The sequence below is a fragment of the Trachypithecus francoisi genome, unplaced genomic scaffold (assembly GCF_009764315.1).
Source record: "Trachypithecus francoisi isolate TF-2019V2 unplaced genomic scaffold, Tfra_2.0 Lachesis_group2, whole genome shotgun sequence".
NCBI classification, from domain to species: Eukaryota; Metazoa; Chordata; class Mammalia; order Primates; family Cercopithecidae; genus Trachypithecus; species Trachypithecus francoisi.
The window spans coordinates 111,167,337-111,181,704 of NW_022681465.1; the positions used below are offsets into that span (position 1 = coordinate 111,167,337).

At 57.5% G+C, this 14,368-nt stretch overlaps 1 protein-coding gene across 6 annotated transcripts; it reads right to left on the reverse strand.

Annotated features, from left to right (window-relative positions):
- Window positions 1-2,670: 2,670 nt before the first annotated feature.
- TSPAN17 (tetraspanin 17) lies at window positions 2,671-14,213 on the reverse strand. 6 transcript variants are annotated; one of them, XM_033180085.1, is made up of 9 exons: window positions 13,889-14,207; window positions 10,092-10,142; window positions 9,858-10,004; window positions 8,838-9,008; window positions 6,720-6,845; window positions 5,584-5,640; window positions 4,907-5,023; window positions 4,767-4,828; window positions 2,671-4,209 (listed from the first exon to the last, which is right to left on the reverse strand). In XM_033180085.1, the coding sequence occupies exons 1-9, from the start codon at window positions 13,973-13,975 to the stop codon at window positions 4,029-4,031; spliced, it is 999 nt and encodes a 332-aa protein (XP_033035976.1). In that variant the 5' UTR covers window positions 13,976-14,207; the 3' UTR covers window positions 2,671-4,028. The 6 variants fall into 6 exon arrangements, 5 of the variants coding, with proteins under 5 accessions (XP_033035976.1, XP_033035977.1, XP_033035975.1 ...); XM_033180086.1 differs by having other exon boundaries at window positions 5,593-5,640; window positions 13,889-14,204; XR_004429895.1 differs by having other exon boundaries at window positions 4,071-4,209; window positions 4,563-4,828.
- Window positions 14,214-14,368: the final 155 nt, after the last annotated feature.

Sequence of the window (14,368 nt, forward strand, 5' to 3'; positions counted from 1 at the left end):
TAGTTGTGGTGTTTGCCATTATATGTGACCATTGGCAGACAAAGCCAACTGCTCCCTGGCCTGGGCTGTGAGTTCCACGAGGTGGGGCCTTTGTTTTGTCCCTCACATAAGTGGTTGCGGCAGTGCCTGGCAGCGACGGGGTGCTCCGTTGCCCTGGATGAATGAGTGAATGGAGGTGTAGGTTGTGGAGCACATTGCGTCATCCTCCTAGAGAGAGTGACGCTCACCTCCTTCTCCAGCTCTGTCTGGCAGATACCACCAACCGCCCAGCCCAGCAAGTGGGCTCGGGCCCTGTGAGCACTGAGAGAGGCACCCGTGGGCAGGCAGCATCATGTACTCTACTCCCTGGAGAAGACAAGGCAGAGGGTGGTAAGGCCTGGATTTGACACCAGCAGGGTGGGCCCCCGGGTCTCTGAAACGATGGCATGGGCTTGCTTGGCCCTAGGAGTCACCCCAGTGACCCTACACAGATCCCCTTCCACGAGCTGAGCCTGCTGTGCTGCGTCGGCGGCACTTTGGTGCCCTCTGGTGGTAACTGGGAGTGGGAGCTCTCCAGCCCATCTGACCACCTCACCCAGAGATAAAAGAGCTCGCCAGCCTGGGTGCTCTCTGTCCCTTCAGCCCTCTCTATAGGGCATATTGGTGTCACAGGATGTCCTCCCACCAAGCTGACCAGGGAGCTGCTGGCAGCCTCTCCTGTGGTTAGACAGGGGACTCCCAGGCTGCCAGACAGTGTGCACCTGTCTCTACCAGTGTGCATCTCATCCTGACGGAGGATGGGAGGTGACCTTGGTCCCAAGGCCCAGGGACCCTTCTAGAGGGATGGCCAGCCTTACAAGCTCCCTTGTGTTTTTCGTGTATCTGGAGAAGCTGCATCATCTGTGGGTAAGAGCCCCTTGGTGCACAGAACTGCTCTAAGTTCTACTATGGGGACAGGAAATTTGTCTGTAGCCAGCCCAAGACCCCACTTAGCAATGATCATCATGTCCTTGTTACCACGTATACATTGTACATTAGCAAGCATTCCTTGCCTGCCTCCAACAAGATACTGGGCTCCGGGAAGGCAGGGGCAGGTCTGAGCTGCCTCAGTAACCCCAGCCTCTAGCTAGGACCTACCTGAGTGAATGGCAGTGGATAGCTGAGTAAGTCAATGAAGGATGAACATGGACGGATGGAGGGATGGGTGGGTGGATGGGTGAATGGATGGAGGAAGGGTGGGTGGGTGGATAGATGAATGGGTAGGTGGGTGGGTGACTGGATGAATGGATGGGTGAGTGGATGAATGGATGAATGAGTAAGTGGATGGCTGAATGGATGAAGGGTGGGTGAATGGACAGATAAGTGAATGTGTGGATGAATGGGTAGGTGGGAGGGTAGGTGAGTGGATGGATGAGTGAACAGATAGATGGATGAGTGAACATGTGAATGAATGGGTGAGTAGGTGGGTAAGTGGGTGGGTGGGTGGATGGATGGACGGATGGATGAGTGAATGTGTGGATGAATGGGTAGGTGGGTGGGTGGGTGAGTGGATGATGGATGGATGGATGGATGAATGTGTAGATGAATGGGTAGGTGGGTGGATGGGTTAGTGGATGGATGGATGAGTGAATGTGTGGATGAATGGGTAGGTGGGTGGGTGGGTGAGTGGATGGATGGATGGATGGATGGATGGACATGTGGATGAATGGGTAGGTGGGTGGTGGGTGGGTGAGTGGATGATGATGGATGGATGGATGGATGGATGGATGGACATGTGGATGAATGGGTAGGTGGGTGGTGGGTGGGTGAGTAGATGATGGATGGACATGTGGATGAATGGGTAGGTGGGTGGTGGGTGCGTGAGTGGATGATGGATGGATGGATGAGTGAACATGTGGCCAGATGGATGAGTGAATGTGTGGATGGATGGGTGGGTGGGTGAGTGGATGGATGGATGGTAAATGTGGGTGGATGGATGGAAGAATGGATATCCAGTAGCAGAACTGAGCTTTGGATTACTCTGGGTCCCTAGCCAGGGCCTCAACTGCTCCGACTCATCACTCCCATCCCATCTCTTCAATCCTGTTTCCAAACAGATCTTGGTTACACCACTTCCCTGTGCTCATGCCCTTTGCCCCTCCCCACTCCCACATCTCCAGCCACCCCAGGCTCCCTCACACGGAGCCCACCCTGGCTTCAGGGCCTCTACAGAAGCTGGTACTAAAACCTAGAACATCATTCCCCCAGAGAAGCCCAGAGATGGTGCCTCTCCGCTCCCCTTCTCCCAGGCCCCTCTGCAGTCACTCCTGCTTTCTTCATAGCGTGTATTACTAACAAAAATGCTGGCCAGCTTGCTTTCTGTGTCTCCTCCACAAGAATGCAGCACACAGGCAGGACCTTGCCCTTCTCTGTATCTCCACCCCTCAGTTGATGTTCACCTCACACTTGGGGGATGAATGAACCACCCTTATTATTTTGAGTACAGGGGTTTAACCCAAATGCATCAGATACACAGGACAGGTGTGGTGCAAAACTCCAGCAAGAGGGGTCAGATTGGTGTGCCTCCTCCCAGCTGTGCACTCCAGGCAACCTCCCTCCCGAGTCCATCTCCTCAACAGGAAAAGAAATTCTACCACACAGGGTGTTGTGTGACTTGAGGGATAAAATGAAAGTGAAAATGCAAGACACATGCACAATGCTGTGAGCTGCATTTATTGTATATGTATAAACCACTCCCAGCCAGTGCCTGTCAGGGGCCCAGGACACTGTCCAGTGGGGCCAAGGAGCCACATTGCTGGGCGCGTGCCCCACACCCTGGCCACCCAGCAGCAGTGCCCAGCATCCCTGAATAGCAGAGCAGCTAGGGCCCCAGGGGTGACTGTCCCGGAGGGACCTACAGGGGCATGGGGCCAAAACTGGGCCCTGCACCTTGTTTGGCCTGCAGATTTGATTTCTGAATTAGTTTCTGCCAACAACTTAAAAAATCAGGACATCTCGCATACAAATCTGTATTTCTGGCTTCTCCAGATTTCTGGCATTAGGCCTGTATTCCCACACCAGAGCAATTAGCTACACCTGAATACGGCAGCGGCCACTGTCAGATGGGGACCCGTGCTCTGCCCCCATCCCCACCACACTCTATCGGTCTCAAGGTAAGTGGCTGTTACCGACTAGCTTGTGCGAACTTTCTCTCAACACGATGTCTTCGTCTCCAGCAACAGACGTAAAGTCACAGTGAAGCAGGCTCCCAACTCAAGGGCCTGTTTCATCCATCTATACCACCTACGTGGACCCAGGGTCATCTGACTTTGAGATCTCTGGATGAGCCCAGGCAGGGGGCGGCAGGATCACTCCACACATACCCCTTCACATAGCTGATGAGGCGGAGCTGAGGGCAGCAGCCAGCCTTCCCAAGCCTGAGCCAGTTGGCTCTTGAGAAATTCCCAAACTCTCGGAACCCCGGGGCGCCAGTAGGCAGGCACAGGCTCTACCACATTGAGGTTGCAGGAGGAAGCCAGACCCAGGGAGTGTGGGGCTGGCGCGCCCTCTAGTGCCCATCAGGCAGCTCTGCAGCCACGGCGAAGATGCTGAACTTGATTCCTAGGAATCAACCATCCAGAGCCCCCAAACAGGCTCCCCCAGTCCCATGGCTTCCAGCTACTTCTTTTGCAAAATTGTCCTGACCCCAACCCACCCCTCAGACCCTCTTCTGGGCACTCTACTCCCACCGCAGTCCCCAGCAAAGCCGCCCTTCCCAGGCTGCACCCTCTTCAGAGCGCGGTCCAGCCTGAACCCACCCTTCAGGTCCCTGTGCTGCACTCCAGGTTGGCCCGCAGCGGCCTTGAGGTGCAGGGAATAACCTGCAGCGGCAGGAGAGGCCAGCTCCTAGTGTACAAGCGTCAGGCGGCACTTAGGTGAGTAGAACGGGCCAGCTGAGGCCCTCGGTGACTGGGGAGGCAGTGTCCCAGGTAGTGCTGCCACTGAAGAGCTGGCGTGGTCAGGTGGTCATTCTTCAAGAGAAGCTGTGGGTCTGGACGCTTACGTGAAATCTACCAATTTTTAAAGGTTGGCTCAGGGTATAAACCACCCAGGCCAAAGAAAGCATGTCGGCTGGGTGGGGCCAGGCCAGGGGCCCCAATCACAGAGTTCTGCTGAGGCCCCACCGTGGACAGGACCTCGGAAACGGTGGGTGTAAGCCAGTGGTTTTCAAAGTCACCATTCCATTTGCTCCTGAGAGGCAAGCAAGAGAAAGAAAAATCTGGGACCCATTTCAGAGTCTGGGACACTGAGGCTGAGCTGGGTTCCTGGCAGGCTCAAAGTTACAGCTCATAGAAGAGTGCTCTGAAGCTGCGCGAGGCGGTGGCTCAGGCAACACGCCCTATACAGCTGTGCACAGAAAGGTGCATCCCAGCATCGGGGGTGGGGAATGGGGGGGCCCTCCACACAGCGCCTCCCACCCCGCTTGGCCTGCACCCTCTGAGCTGCACCCTTCCTAGTCCCCTGGAGAGCCCACCACCCCAAAGGTAGCCGAGACGGTGGCTCCCTGTGCACTTGTGTGCCTGCATGTGTGTGTACACACACACACAGGACAAGCGGCCCAGGCAGAGGCACGGCAGCTTTCTCCGTGGGTGGACAGCATAGCAGCTCAGGCAAACCCCTCAGGGCTCAGTCCCAGCAGGAACGCCTCCTGCAGCCTTGCCCATCATGAGTATAGTAGGAGGGTCCTGGGGGGCCCCCCAGAGGCCTGGGTAGGCTGGGCATGTGGCCATGGCCTGTGGCGGCCTCACCAGTTGGCTTTCACTGCCTTGATGTCACTCACGAGGTTCTGGGCCAGGCAGATGCCAAAGATCTGTAAGACAGAGGACAGGTGAGGGGAGAGCAAGGGCAGCCCCGGCAAGGGGAGGAGCACGTGGGGCCACAAGCGTACCTGGAGGAGGGCGATGCCCACGAAGACTCCTGCCACCACAATCAGGTTGTCCTGCAGCCACTTCTCAAACTGGCCCACGCAGCCTTTGGTGTGGATGAAGCCCTGCTGCTCCAGTTCCTGGGGACACGCAGGCACCGGGCTCAGCCTGCCTGCCCTTCAGGCCGGCTCCCTCCCTCCCCAGCCTGCCAAGCTCACACCCAGCCCAGGGCCTAAACCTGCAGCACCTCTCCCCACAGGGCCTCCACAAAGCCGGCTCTTCTCCTGGGGCCTCAGCAAGGATGCACGCCCCCTCCTGCCTGCCCGGCTCCTCTCCTATTACCTCCCTTATTTTCTTCCAAGCTTTCGGCTGAGACCGTCACATGGCTGTTCACACTGCTTTCTCTAAGGGCTTACCGTCGTTCTCCCTCCGCTCCTCCAGAGCCGACTGTTTCATGAGCACCAAATCTCTGGTCTCTAGGGCAAAGCCGGGCACCCCAAGGGTGCTCCACAGAGCAGGACTGAGTAAATCCACATCTTCCCAGGCCCAGGGATCTACTCCCACTCTGCTGCCTGGGTGTCTGGCTGGTTCCTGGGACCCAGCACCCTCTCCCCAAAGAACGCCTCACCCCTTCCAGAGGAGGTTATAGACAGTCGCATTCCCATCCCAGTACCCCCGCCTGCCCCAGCCCAGTTCCTACCCCTCTCACCAGTTTGAGCCGGACGTCATAGCCACACTGGGTATTGAGGACATCCTCCTGAGGGGAGACAGGTCAGTTCGTGACTTGGTGAGGAACACATCCCATGGGGTCCATGGTACCTGGTCATTGAAGTGGCTTTTCCTTCTCAGAGGAAGCAGATAGGCCCATGGAGTCTGCTGTGTCTGCCAGTCTTAAGTGAGGCTCTCTGAGGCCCATGTGCCTCTTTTATTTTTTTTTTTTTGAGACAGGGTCTCACTCCATGGCCCACGCGGGAGTGCAGTGGCATGATCATAGCTCACTGCAGCTTCAACCTCCTGGGCTCAAATGATCCTCCCACCTCAGCCTCCCAAGTAGCTGGGACCACAGATTATGCCACCATGCCTGTCTCATTTTTTTTTTTTTTTTTGTAGACCTGAGGTCTCACTATGTCGCCCCAGCTGGTCTCGAACTCTTGGACTCAAGTGATCCTCCCATGAGCCACCGCACCCGGCCCCACGTGCCTCTTTCCCAGACGCTGGAATGCATGGCTGCAATCGCCAACCTAGACCTGCCTCCGTTCAGGAATCCTGCCTGCAGGTTTCTCCCCATTCTTATGGGGACATAAGAATGGGGAGAAACCTGGCCCTTGGCACCCCAGATGAATTGTGACTGAAGAAACATCACCAGAAGAGGTTTCTGCCCTGAAGAAAGTCATAAAGGGACAGAGGTCCCCACTCCCTGCTACCGTGCAATGGTGGCCCAGTGGGGTGGTGGCTGGCAATGGCCCAGGCGACCCCTGCCACATACAACTGTAACTGAGAGTGACAGCCTGGCCAGCCTTCAAGCTGGCCAGGAGCAGACAATGGCTGCGGCTGTTTCTGTGGATGTATAGGGTGCAGGGAGGCCCTCCAGGCCAGTCCCCATCCCTGTGCCCCAGGGTCCTGCGGTTTCCATCTCATTACAATAAAAAAGACAAGTCTTGCTGAACAGGGAAAGCAGCCGCGTCCCAACAGGCTTAAGTGCCACCCATGTAAAACGACCTCCCCCAGCATCCGTGCCTCCAGAGCAGGGCAGAGCACAGCAGGGCCCCGTGGGGGGTTTCCCCGGAGTCTGTGCACTGGAAAGCCCCTCACCTCTCCTCCCCCAGCCCCACTCACTGCAGGGTCCCTGACGCAGCAGGAGAAGGGCACCCCGCAGCGCTCCCGGCTGGGGTTCAAGTCAGTGCAGTTGAAGTAGATATTGAGGTTCCAGTCGTTGGGGCCTCGGGCTCCACAGCAAGACCACTGTGGGGGAAGGGGAGAGCCCCAGGTGAGCCAGGCCCACCCCAGGAGCCTCAGCCTGTTTGGGGACAAGCCCAGGCTGCAGGAAAACAGGGCTGTCAGGGACAGGGCTGGGACAGCCAGGTGGGTGACCACCTCCCCATCCCCACAGGCCTGGGCCCAACCTCCAGGTTCCAGGTTGGGGAGGCAGAGGGGTGCAAGGAAGGGGATCCTGAGCTTTCCCCCCGGCCCAAGAGAGGCTAGAAAAAGGGAGGGAATGGGACAAGGATACTGGTTCAACGACCATGGCTTCCTCCGGACTACCTGAGAGGCAGGCGCTGGGCCAAGCCCTGTGGCGGCAGAGACTGCTGAGCCCCATGTCTGCAGCAGGCCTCCCACACTTGCCCCAGAGGTTCTACAAAGTCCTCTTCTCCTCAGTGCAGGGACAGGAGGGGAGTCCTGCCCACCCCAGCCCTGCCACTCCATAGCCATCCCACCCCATTTCCTCCATGCCAGCTGGCATCATCTGCACCCTATCACCCCCACCCAGAACACCCTAAGCTGTCCCCTAGCTAGGCAGGGGCAATGGCGAGGTTGGGATCTGCCATGAACCACGGTCTTGTGGGGCACATGGGTGCACACAGCCTTCACTGAGCAGCAGCACCAGGGCTGAAGAGCAGCACACAGGGCTGGGGGAGCTCAAGCTCGGCAGCAGACACAGACAGGCGCCGGGGCCGAGCCAGAGAGCTGGAGGAGCCAGACCTGCCACACGCCCTGCATGTGCTGGTCCCAGGGCAGGGCTCAGCCTCCACCTGCCTCCTGGCACCTGCTCAGTGCCAGCTGCCCCTGCTAGAGGACACTCTCCCTTCTCTTCCTTCTCCTCCTTTGGGAGGCTTCAAGCTCATCACGCAGAGGCCTTCCCATTCTCCACCCTTCATTTTGACTCTTATCACAATGTACAATTTTGCACACATGTGTGTACATGCACACGTTCGTTTGTTCTGCTTGTTCACCATCTGTCTCTTCCCAACTGCCATCCCTGAGAGGACAGGTCCCAGCTTTTTTCCCCACCGAATCCCCAGGGCCTGGCTTGGGGTCTGGCATATGGTAGGCCCTTAACAATCATGTGCTGAATGAATGAATTGCATCATAACTGCCTGGCTATGTCTGCCTCTGCCCTGGGTTGAGAGCTGCTTGAAGCAGGCACCAGCTCTGCCTCATCTCTGGATCCAGAGCTGACTCTTGGTGGTGACTGGTGCCAAGGGCCTGTGGCCATGCGTGGGTGTGATCGGGTGTGACTCATGTGTGACTGTGGGACCATGTGTAGGTGCAGGTGTGATCAAGTGTGCCTGTGAGATGTGACTGGGTATGGGTGTGACTGTGGGTGACAGTGTGTGACTGTGTGTTTGTGGTAAGGGGTAAGTGGGCGAGATGGTGCAGGTGGGAGGCAGATAGGGTTTCGGGAACTCTTCTCTGGCTGCTCTTCACTAGGGTTAAGTTTGCAAGCTTGAGGGCAGACCTTCCATCAGGGGTCTAAACTCTAATATGCACAGAGGCCAAATACAGTATAAATGAGAGATAAGGGCTGATAGATACAATAAAATACAGAATGTTGGGAACAGTGGCAAACAGAGCCTCTGTACCAGTAAAAGGGCGGCAGCAACATAGCTCCAGCCGATACTGTGGGCCCAGGGTTGAGCAGAAGTAGAAATCTATATGTTTATGTCTCATTTTCTCCATTCTCCCGTGTGTCGCGGGCCCTGGCCTGGGAGCTGCCAGTGTGGAGCCCATGCCCTCTGTTCCCCAAGGCCGTGGCCCTATGGCACTAGGCAAATGGGGAGCCATAAGGATCACTAGGGGCTGGCTCTTCTCGGACGAGGACACTCCTGGGTCTCTCTCCTGGGCCCGCTAGCCCAGGTGGGTAAGGAGATGGTCCCATCACAGGGGACTTGCTTCCTCATTTGTCTGCCAGGAAGGGGCCTCCTACAGGTGTCCCAGGCTGGACACTGGACTCACATATTCCTGAGCAAAGTCAATGAGGTTCTGGAGGTCAATGTCGTCCCGGTAGGCCTTGACGTTGTTGTTGATGAAGAGGTTGAGCTGGTCTCGAATCCAGTCCTTGAAGACAAAGGCCAGGATCCCTGTTGCCAGCTCCAGGAAGAAGATGAGGCCGAGGAACACGGAGAACTGAGGTTGGGGCATACAGACAGTGGGGGCTGGAGACGCAGGGCTCTGGTGGCCTCCCAGGGCTTGAGTGTGCCACAGGGAGGGGTTCCATCTCTCCCTCCACCAAGACCCAGAGGCGCCCAGAGTCCCCACCTTCTATTATTTTAGTATTGTTATACGATGGTAAAAGGCATCTGTTCTTACCTACCCACTCAATTCCCTTTGTCTGGTAATCACACCCTGCTCTCTCTGAAAAATCATCCTCCATGCAAACCTTTAGTTTCCAAGGTTCGGATGGAGCCACCTCCCCGCACCCACCAGTCCCAGATACAGGACTGGCAAGTGCCCAGAGCTCACCAATCAGAGCACCACCTCCCTCGGCCTCCAGGGATTGGTCCAGAGGCAGCCAATCAGAGCCAAGGAAATGCAATTAAAGCACTTTGGGAAAACAGTTGGGAAGAGAGCTCTCAGCCCCCAGCAGGAGTTCCTGGGAGGGCATGGGGAAGCCGGCTCTGTTCCTGAGCCTCCTGCCACCTAGGAATGGTGCCAAAACGGGGGAGCGGGGGGACCTGAGAAACAGAGAAAGCAGGCCAAGTGACACTGTAGCAGCCCCTGGATCAAAATGCACCGGCAGCCAGCACACCCCTGGACTTTTCCTATTTGAGTCAATAAATATTTTATGCTTGGACCACCAGGTCTCGGTCACTTACCATACCACAGAAAGGATCCTAGTAAATATAGATAACATGAATCTAACGATGACGATTATAGCATAATAATAAAGCTACACATCATTAGGCTCCAACTGTATTGCAAGAACTGGATGGGAGGAGACTGGGGTTCCCAGTGGATCTCGAGGGCAGCACTCACAAACTTGAGCAGGAAGGTGTTCTCCCGGAGGGCCCCGATGCACCCAGCAAAGCCCAGCACTGACATGACGCCGCCAACTACCACAAACAGCCACACGGGGTCAAGACCTCCCAGATCTGTCAGCGCTGAGATGTTGGAGAGAACACCCTGTGCCGGGTAGCAGAGGCAGGTGTGGGGAGCTGACCTTCCCACCACCTCGTCCCACACCAGCCCCACGCCCGCCCACTGCCTTACCTTCTCACCCCAGGCCCAGAGGCCGATAGCCAGGAACAGGGCTCCCAGTACCTGCAAGGGCAGCAGCAAAGAGCTCAGGGCTGGGAGCAGCCCCAGGACTCTCCCGGCTCATCCTTCCCCAGTGGTCAGGGCCTTTGGGAAGCCAGTGGAGACAGGAAGAGGCACAAGGGCTGTGAACAGAATCTGGGGTCCTTTCCATCTTCCCAAGAACACATCCCAGTGCTTCTTCCCCACAGGACACAGCCTGGAGGACTGAACCCTCCCCTAGCCTTGGGATGGACATCAGGGGCCCCTTCCTGGAACTCCAAACTGGCCAAGGAGCAATAGCAGCAGTGGCAGCAGGGGTAGTGACAGCACCAGCATACTGAGCCTCTACTCCTGACCGAAGCTGGTGTTTGGGTTCCAGGCTCCTAGCCTCCATTCTGCACCCTCCCAAGTTCAGCTCTCCTGCTGCCCTAGAGTCCTGTGACTGCTGCCCCACCTTCGACACTCCTCCCCAGCCCCATCCTACCCCTTTAACCGCCTGCCAGAGTCAGTTTCTGTGGCTCACAACCAGACGCCCTTGAATGACAAGGAATGTCAATGATCCCTAGCAGAATCCAGCTAGCATTTAGCCTATGCCAGTGGCTTTGCCCCGTAGTCACAGCTCTGCCTGGGCCTTCAGAACACCAGTGAGACTCCCCACCGGGGCAGTCCAAGTGCCCCTCCTCCATCCTCAGCTTTCCCACCTTCCTGCCTCAATTCCCTACTGGGAAGAGCCCTGGATGTCAAGGCTGGTTACCCTCACCCCTGACCCTGGGCAGGTCCCTGGGCATGCAGTCTCAGAGGGGGCAAGCCTGGGGCCATGACCCCACCTCCTACAACCTCCCCACCCACCTGCTTTCTCTGCAGACTCCTTTCCCTCAGCATATAGCCACGGCCAAGGCCTTTATCACCTTCCCTTCCCTGACCTTGGGCTCCCCACACTGCTCTATTCTTTCTCTGGAAACATCTTCCCTTCCACCCTACCTGGTGGGTCTGCTGATGTGAAACCAAACATCACTTCTCCTGCCTCCTCCCACTTGGCCTGCCCTTGGCCTTCGGACAGGGGACTGAGTGCCACTTTCTCCTTCCTGAACCCCACCTTCAGTTAACTCAACCCCATTCCTCCCCGAGCTCCTTCCCAGGATGCTCTGCCTTCACCTGCCCCACACCTGCAGCTGGTCCCACGGCCTCCAGTCTCAGCCTTCTGCTCTTCTTCCTCCTCACACTCGTCTTCCATCCCATCATGGCACTGGCATCTCCCGATCTCCACCCAGACCTCACATTGGTCCCACACCCCTTCGTCCACCTGCCTGCAGCAAATACCTCCACAACCCACCGGCACTGATCCCCGCCATGCTGGGAATTCACTGGTGAACAGGACGGACTCGACCCTCACAGAGCTTACACTCCAGCAGGGGAGACGGACAGTGAGCGAGCAGACAAGGAAACTCCAGATACAAACAAATCCCTTAACAAATATCGAGCAGGGTGATGAGATGGGGGATGCTGGGGTCGGAGGTGAGCTTTAGAGAGGGCAGGAGGGAGGGTGGGGGCATTTCAGCTGAGGTTTGAATGATGAAAAGAGTAAGAGGGAAAAGCCTGTTCCAGGAGGAGGGTTGGGCAGAGGCAGAGGCCCTGACACAAGACCACGTCTAGTTCAAGGAACAAACTGAAGGGCAGACAGCCCGGTTCCACAGGGCCCTGGAGGCTGTGGAGAGGAGACTAGACAGTACTCTAGCAGCAGTCAGAAACCATGAGCCGGATGGCCGGGCGCAGTGGCTCACGCCTGTAATCCCAGCACTTTGGGAGGCCAAGGCAGGCAGATCACCTGAGGTAAGGCGTTCAAGACCAGTCTGACCAACATGAAGAAACTCCATCTCTTCTAAAAATACAAAATTAGCCAGGTGTGGTGGCACACACCTATAGTACCAGCTACGTGGGAAGCTGAGGCAAGAGACTCGCTTGAACCCGGGAGATGGAGGTTGCAGTGAGCCGAGATTGTGCCATTGCACTCCAGCCTGGGGAACAAGAGTGAAACTCTGTCTCAAAAAAAAAAAAAAAGAAAAGAAAAGAAAAAAAGAAACCACAAGCAGGTTCCAAGCAGAGCAACACCAGGGTCTGCCTGACATTAAACATGAAAACCTCTAGGCCTGTTTCACAGGCATCCTACCTTAGGCCACCTTGACCCAAACCTGAAATCCTCTCTCCAGCCCCCAAGTGACCCAGCCTAGTCAATTCAGCCTCTTGACTTTCCCAGCAGCTTTCCTCCTTTCCCACCTCACCATCCCAGCTTTGCCCCAGCCCTACCCGCGTTCCAAACCTCCAGGCCCTACCTCTCATCCACCCTCCACACATCAGCCAGGCAAGCGGTCTCCAGAACAGAAGCCAGATCAGACCCATCACCTGAAGCCCTCACTTCTCCATGCCACCTTAACACACAAACCCGGGTCTCTCACACCTGCTCCCCTTCAGTATTTGAGGTTACTTCTGCTCACAGCTCTGCCTCACCTCCACCCTCGGCCCACTGGGCTGTCATCTTGGCTCTGTACTTTCTGGCTGTGTGACCCTAGGTAAGTGACTTAACTTCTGTGTGTCTATTCCTTCAGTTTCCCCATCTGTAAAATGTAGATAATAAGGCAGTTGTGAGAACACAACAAATTGAACTGATTGTATCTGCCTAACAGCCCTCACGGGCAGATTTTTTATCATCCCCTCCCAGGCAGGAAAGCTGAGGCCCGGAGAGGTGAGGTGACTTGCCCAAGGTGTCCTAGCTGGCCTGCTACAGCCAGGCCTTCTGACTTCCTTGCCAGTGCTCCCACACACTGCCCACACCCTCAAGAGCCTAGTGCTGCAGTGCAAGGGCACCCACCACACCAGTGAGCTCGGTGGCACGTGGGTGGAGGGCAGTGCCACTGAGTCTTGCTGAACACAAGTGGAAGGGCCTAGCATCTTGACCCAAGGCCTCAGGAGCAGAGACTGCAGAGGCCACAGATTTGGAGAGATGGGAAAAAAGACTTGGCATGGCCCAGGGGGACAGACGCCACCCTGGGAGGGGCACTAGCTGCTCCCTTCCCCTGTAGGGGCAGCTCCACCCAGGAGCCTCAGCTTGTCAGCTGTGGAATGTTGAATTCTGTTCCTCAAGGCCAGCTCCCAGGCTCTCAACTGGGGAGATCCTCTCCCAGCCGCCAAGGACTCGCTATTGCCCCTCCCTGCCCATCCTGGCAGGTCACCCTCCTTGTGCGGGACTGGGGTGGGGAGAGGGCTGTGACCCACCCCACTTTGCAGGAGCCTAAGGTGAGGCACCGGACCCAGGTACTACTGGAAGGGAAAGGAGGTGGGGCAAAGGGCCCGGAGGCTCCCTTCACGCCAGAATCTCCTCCCTACCGGCTAAACTAGTGGTGGGGCTTGGCACGCATCCCACATCCCAGGGATGGAAGGAGGGCTGGGCGAGAGAGGGGGCAACCCGCACCTAGCACGCCCCTAAGGTCTTCAAGGAAACACCTTCCCTTTCTCCACAGGGCCTCGGGATTACTCAGGGAGACTCCCTACCCCAACCCCCACCCCACGCTGTAGCTGGGACCCGCCCCCAGCCATCCGGGCCTCTGTAGCTACCTCGGGTGGTCCTGGAAGTGGGCGTGGGGGTGGCAGAACTGGGGGGATGGTCCCGAGCTCCAAACTCTTGGGGCAGGGAGTGGTCTCCCCCAGAAGAAGACTGAATCTCCCTCTCCCACCACCCTCCCCAGCACAGGGCAAGGCGCAGACCCCGCGCTCACCCAGAAGACAATGTTGAAGCCAAACAGGAAGTATTTCCCGCAGCAGCCGACCTCGGGTTCCTGGAAATGCTGGTGCTTGCCGGGCATGGTGAGCGGCCACCCGCCGGCCCGGAAACCGGAGCCGGGAGCCAGGCCCAGCGCCCCGCGGGCCGCCCTGGGCTAGAGCCGCCCGGGGCCTAGCCGGGCGGCTGCGGCTTCATCGCCTCGGCCACACAGAGCGCCGGTCGGACCCCGCCCGCCCCTCAGGGACCGCCCTCAGCATCCAGACCGCCTTGCCGGGAGCCCTGCTGTCCCCGCCTCTGCCCAAGCCCCGCCTCTGGACCGGGCTCCGCCTCTGCATCAGGCTCCGCCCCCATAGCCCTCAGTCCCTCTGGAGCCCCGCCTTCTCACCTGGCTCCGCCCCCATAGCACAACTCAGTCCCGTCTGAGCCCAACCTCTGGATCTGGCTCCGCCCCCGAGCTCCGCCCCCGCAGCCCGAT

What these genes read in the sequence shown, in the direction of transcription:
- TSPAN17 (XM_033180084.1), bottom strand. Translation starts at nt 13,975, where the DNA reads ATGCCCGGCAAGCACCAGCATTTCCAGGAACCCGAGGTCGGCTGCTGC. An exon ending in TTGACTTTGCTCAGGAATAT is followed by an intron (nt 6,846 to 8,837) that starts GTGAGTCCAGTG and finishes CTTCCCCCACAG; the next exon opens with TGGTCTTGCTGTGGAGCCCG. An exon ending in ATGACGTCCGGCTCAAACTG is followed by an intron (nt 5,024 to 5,592) that starts GTGAGAGGGGTA and finishes GCGTGTCCCCAG; the next exon opens with GAACTGGAGCAGCAGGGCTT.